Source organism: Cajanus cajan, chromosome 3 (assembly GCF_000230855.2).
Source record: "Cajanus cajan strain Asha chromosome 3, NIPB_CcT2T_4, whole genome shotgun sequence".
Taxonomy (NCBI): domain Eukaryota; kingdom Viridiplantae; phylum Streptophyta; class Magnoliopsida; order Fabales; family Fabaceae; genus Cajanus; species Cajanus cajan.
Window position 1 is genome coordinate 75,296,991 of NC_138519.1, and position 6,457 is coordinate 75,303,447.

The 6,457-nt window shown below is 33.2% G+C and overlaps 1 protein-coding gene across 1 annotated transcript; it reads right to left on the reverse strand.

Moving 5' to 3' along the window:
- Positions 1 to 247: 247 nt before the first annotated feature.
- LOC109798391 (trans-cinnamate:CoA ligase, peroxisomal) lies at positions 248 to 2,823 on the reverse strand. Its single transcript, XM_020358644.3, has 2 exons — positions 2,529 to 2,823; positions 248 to 2,042 (listed from the first exon to the last, which is right to left on the reverse strand). The coding sequence occupies exons 1-2, from the start codon at positions 2,724 to 2,726 to the stop codon at positions 447 to 449; spliced, it is 1,794 nt and encodes a 597-aa protein (XP_020214233.1). The 5' UTR covers positions 2,727 to 2,823; the 3' UTR covers positions 248 to 446.
- Between the last annotated feature and the right edge of the window lie 3,634 nt (positions 2,824 to 6,457).

The window sequence follows — 6,457 nt, forward strand, 5'->3', positions numbered from 1 at the left end:
TCAAAATTGAATTCCTGGTTCCTTTTTCAATATTTCTCTTCCTTATTTATATCGATCCAAACATCACATATTTTTTTACTTTCATGGAAAAAAAAATCTTTTTGACTTTATTTTTTCTCTTTCTTTCTTATTTATTTTCTCTTTATTTCTTTTTCTTAATTAAACAGAGCCTAAACCAAAAGTTGCCAAAGATGAAACACGCGCGGCACCAAAAGAATAACGAGACATAAACAAAACGGTAACAAGGTGAACGAAGCTAGTATTTATAATTTTATATATATCTGGCACTCTGCCCCAAAACAAGTTAAAGTACTTCACTTCAAACTCAACTACATTAATGCCTCGAATACTGGAATTCATTCAGACACAAGTCGCAGCAGCATATATGTACGCACAATATTCATTCTTTATCCATTTTTTCAAAATACAAAGACCAGGAACTGAATTCAAAGACGAGACACAGCCAAAATTTGCTCACTATTATTATACCCCCCAACCCCAATGTTATTATTCTGACTCACTTGGCTAGACTTGTTGTTACTATTATTTTCTGAGACCACAAAAGCCTTAGCCATGACCCTCAATTCAAACTTCTGAATCTTCCCAGTTGAAGTCTTTGGCAGCTCCTCCATGAACTTGACCATCTTAGGCACCATAAAGTGAGGCAAATTCTTCCTACAATAGGCAATGATCTGAGCCTCAGTGACATCATTTTTTAAGCTGTGGTTGAGGTTGTTTTTCTTCAATGAAACAAAAACACAAGGACTCTCCCCCCACCTAGGGTGAGGCATTGCCACCACAGCAGCCTCCAACACCCTTGGATGCCTGTACAAAAGAGACTCAATCTCCACACTGCTTATGTTCTCCCCTCCTGAAATTATCACATCCTTTGACCTGTCCTTAATCTCCAAATACCCATCAGGGTGCACAACACCAACATCCCCAGTTTTAAACCAACCATTCCCAAAAGCCCTACTAGTTCCCACAGGGTCCTTAAAATACCCCATCATGATCCCACTTCCCTTCAACACAATCTCCCCCATGGTCTTCCCATCCCTTGGCACACTCTCCATTGTGTCAAGATTCTTCACATCAACATCAGCCATCGTCACCACACTCACCCCCTGGCGGGCCTTCAACTGGGCCTGCTCCTTCTTAGGAAGTCCGTTCCACATCTTCTGCCACTCACACACTAGGGCCGGGCCTGTGGCCTCGGTGAGCCCATATGCATGTGTCACATGAAACCCTAGTGACTCAATTTGTTCAAGCAAAGAAGCTGGAGGTGGTGCTCCCCCAGTGAGAATCTCAACCGTGTGTTTCAGCTCACGCCTCTCACTAGCCTTTGCCTCTAAAACTATGTTGAAGACAATTGGTGCACAACACATGTGTGTCACCTTGTGGAGTGCTATGTTCCTGTATATGTCACATGCCAAAGTGCTGCGGAGGCACACGTTTGTCCCGCCACGTGCGGCCACGCCCCACGTGAACGTCCACCCGTTACAGTGGAACATGGGGAGTGTCCAAAGATAAACGGGTTCACCACCCATTTCCCAACCTAGAATTAGGCTCAGGGTGCTCAGGTATGCTCCTCTGTGGCTATACACCACACCCTTTGGCTCTGAGGTTGTTCCTGAAGTGTAGTTTAGTGCAATTGGGGACCACTCGTCTTGGATTGTTTCAGGAACGTAATTTGGGTTACCATGATGGATCATTTGCTCGTATTCTAGCTCCCCTAGACGGATCCCTGTGGGGGAGTTTATGTCATCTATGACAATCACTAGAGGGAGAGAATGAGAAAATGTATTGTGTTGTTGATTTGTTGGGTTGTTCTTGTTGTTGTCCATGAGTAACCTGAGGGCGTCACGTGCCTTGGGGACAAACTCGTAGTCCACGAAGAAGATTTTGGCTTCGGAGTGGCGAAGGATTGTGGCGATATTCTTGGCATCAAGACGGGTGTTTATGGTGTTCAGAACTGCTCCTGCCATGGGAACTGCAAAATGCATCTCATACATTGCTGGGATGTTAGGGGCCAGCACTGATACCTGTTGTGTAAAGCAAGAAAAGTAATCCAATTATTAGTATGCACCACTAATTAATCCTGCATATCTTATATGCATGCATGACTTTGTGCCAACACAGTACTGCAACTAAGCATAATTAGCCCCTCGTATGCTGAATTGGGACGAGAGGATAAAAAGAAAAGGTGAAAACTCTTTTATTTACTCAAATAAATAAAATAAGTTTTGTAGTGTCGGTTGATCTTGTGAAAAGGATGGAAAGCGAGTGAAACAGAAGTAACTGAAGACTGTCACATGGTGTTGTAGTTTAATGTTTAAATAATACTAAGAGTTGTCAAATGGTGTTTACTTTAATGTTTAAATAACGCTAATGTAAAGAAGTATTTTATTAAGTTAAAATAAGTTTTTTTTATAGATTAAAATGATTTTATACATAAGTTAATTTTATCTAAATTGAGGAATTTTGAAGTATGTGAAGTTTATTTAGATGAAAAAAGTTGTTGGACTTACAACATTATTTGTGGCAAGGTTGAGGGAGCGGAGGGAGTTGGCAAGGCGAAGACAACGGTCATAAGTTTGAGACCAAGTGAAACGGGTTCCTTCATGGATGACTGAGGTTCTGTTTGCATAGCATGCAGCAGCTCTCAGCAGAAACGTTAGAGGGGTGAGTGCGGTGTAGTTTGCTTGGCACTTTGGAAGGTTATCCATGTTAGAGAATCTAATCTAAGTGGATAGATATGACTCTCACCTGGTAATAATATAGAGAGGGAGAGGGAAAAGCTTGTGTTGAGTATAAGAATTATGAGAGTGAGGGTTGATTTGGTTCCTTTATATAGCAAAAGTGAATATGCTTTGGGATGGGATGGGACGGGAACGTTTGTTGAAGCCCACGTTTTTTTGGGAAGGGCGTGGGGCCCACATCGTCAGTAAGTAGAAGAAGAAGATGCAGTGAAGCTTGGCTGTGGAACTTAATATGGAGGCGAAGTTGCTTTGATACTCCCCAATAGTGTGAATCCTTTTTGCTTTTCATTGGTTGTTAATGTTTGTTATAGTTTTTGTCCATGATTAACTTTTTCTTTAAATTTTAGTTATTTATTGTTTCTGATACAGCCCAAAACATTAATTATTAAGTTTGTATAGGTTAGTTTGTACTTTTATATTCACATTTGTATTTTAGATCAGCTCTCATACCACTCGTTAAAAACATGAGTCAAATATTAGGAAGAAAATTAATAATAAGTCTCCTTTAATTAAAAAAACCATTGATAATGAGCTACAAAGCAAGCTAAATGCTTTGGTTGATTTAGAGAAAAAAAATTATCGTATAGTGACACACATTCTATAGTGATACAATAAGTGTTACTAAAAATTACTTTTACTTACATAATAATTAATATATACGTTAGTATATTGTTAAAAAGTATGAGTATAAACTATAGTGACACATAAAATATGTTGTTAAATCTCATTCAAAATCAATACTAAAATTATGTGTAATTATATGTTAAATAGATATATATTTATATTTATAGCGCCACTTTTTATATATTACTATATTAATATTTATTGTAGTGTAAAAGAAAGATAATAGAAAATAAGATGATTTTTTTTAAAATTGTGTGATTATGTAAAAAAGTGCTAGAAAAGAAAAAACAAGAAAAGAATTGTGTATATAAAGTGATTTAAATATTTCCAATAAGGTAAGAAGTTCTATAACAAATAATGGTATTTTTATTTATCTCCATATATAAGTTTTGCCTTATCTTTTTCTCTCCAAATTGAAAGGAAAGCATTTTTGAATGGGTCCTACATTTTGTCTTCTTTCCTTCCTTTTTTTCTTGTTCGCCAAAGGAGAGAAAAATTCTTGATAGATGTGTATTCTTTCAACTCCTTATTTTTCCGGTCTTTCTTATCTCTAAATATATTTTAAGTATTAGGTTTGCAAGAATTTTTCATTATTTATCGCTCAATTTGTCCTTCCTTATGTATTTAACGTGAAACTTCATATTCACACTTTTAGTCTAACAATTATCTTTAATAAAAATGTTCTTTTTAACTATGTTTTTTTCTTTATTGCATCTAATTAAAATACTCCAATTCTATATATACTTTGTTTTAAAAAAAATCGAAATAGTTATCCTGGGAGTATGAACACGAAATTGTTGACAATTGACCCCATTCTTGAATACCATGCTTGCTGGTGTTTATATTTGTAAAATGATAGTTTCACACTGAATATTGAGCCTCCAGAGTACCCCACACACTAATTAGTTAGTGTCACATGAACCTGCCACGCTTAACATGAAAGCTCAGCGTGATTCATTAACGAAAATAATAATAATAATAATAATATTATTATTATTATTGAACAACCCACTAGATAAATGCTACTTTCCCTCTTCTAGCAACTAATTTATTGCAATATGCCACTTAACTATTAATAGTCATACTTTCAAATTCTTAAGTCACTTTCATAAGCTTTTCCTTTAGGAAAATCTAACTACTATATTTTCCTCTTAATGTTTCCTGCTCAATATTCAAAATATTCCTGTTATACCGGCTACATAGAGATATTTAATATTGTATAATTCTGAACCCTTCAATTATTTTCTGAAAATTGATCCAGAAATAACCAGACTGTAGGCATTTCTGGAGTGTCGTCCCCTTATCTGTAATTCAGACCATTATAAATTATTTGAATTAGGCAAAGAAAAATAATAGGATATCTAATATATACTATGGGATATTTTTAAAACAAAATTTATTTGATGTTTGGATGTAAAAGGTTTAACAAAGTTGGGAGTTTTTTAATTAATGATGAGAAGAAAAAAAATGCTTGATTTCTTGTTTGAACACTAAAGACAGTACTGAAAAAGATGTCAGCCATATATTTGTTGATTTTTTTTATCTTTCTATACATACGTGCAAAGGTATGGTTGTTAATTTGGACCGGGGCAGTGGGAAGGGAACTTGGAGGGTTATGGACCCCCCAAATATATTTAAAATACTATAAAATAACTTTATATCCTAATATTTATTAAAATAATTGTTACAAATCGATATACATAAAATATCATAGTAGTTGATACTTAAGAAAAAAAACAGATAAAGATAAATTGTATATGTTAATATAGTGTATATATAATAATCCAAAGTCATTTTATCCTTCTAGTTTCTTTTTTTCTTTTATATCACCTATGGTCTTATATATATAAAATAAATAAATAATTCTTTAAAACCAATAAAAAATAGTTAAGGTAGTGTGATAAACAAATGGCAAAATTCGTTAATTTTAATTAATAGTAATATTATAAATTTAATTTTTAATCTAAAATATTTATATTTTTAAATGGTTCAATACTGATAATTTAATATCATTATGTGTATAATTAAAATATATTTTTTTACCTTTCACTTGCATAGGAAATGAATGAGTATCTCATTAGTAGACTTCACAGTTATTAAAAGAATAAAAAGTGTGTAATTAATGTATTTGAAAATGAATTTTTATTTTTTTATAATTATGACAAAAGAATATTGTAACAGTCTAACATGTTTTTATACTGCTATTCTAACATGTTTTTATACAGCTAGTCTAACATGTTTTTATACAGCTACTAACGTGTGTGTATCAAACAAATTTAGAAGAATTAACTAATTATACTACATTTCAACAAATCAATATGCAACAACCACTCTAGGCAACAACTCTCCTAACAAACAACACATCATGTGTGTGTTCAAAAGTATTAAACACGTATTATCTCAACATGAGAACACCCATATTTTTTCTCCGTACTTTATTCACTTTATCCACTTTTTTTCTTTATTTTATTTTAGTTCATTTCGTTTAAGTCAATAAATACAAGTTATAAATTAAAAAAAATTATGCTTTAAATTTAAAGTTTTATTTTGAGTGTTATTAATTTTTAAGTAACTTTTTGGCATAAAAACTAAATTAAATATAATCTTAGTATACCGAAGCTACATGTCTTAATGTCTTAAACAGTGTACACTTAAACAACATCAATGAAATTTTTCATATTTTCCTCTATTTCTTTTTAAATTTTCCTCTAGGTTTCAACATATCTTTTTTTTTTTTTTTCCCACAAATCTTTCTGGGTATGGCTACAACAACTTCGTTGTTAACAATGAAAACTAATCCACCAGAATCTGTTTAATGTTGGGAATTTTTAGGTAGTAAAGACAAGATTTTAAATTTTAATTTAGTTGTCATTATTGTAAAAACAAAAAAAAAAACAAATTAAATCGAAGAAAGCATTATATAAGTTTCCACCTAAGTGAAGCTTCAAACTTTGCCTTTTGTAGTCGTCGTTCCAACCTTAAGTCTTTCAGTGTCTTGGTCTAGTCTTGTTGAATATTATCCCATTCCACAATTCAACTAAAATAAATTGAATTCCAAAGTTCATACGAAAACA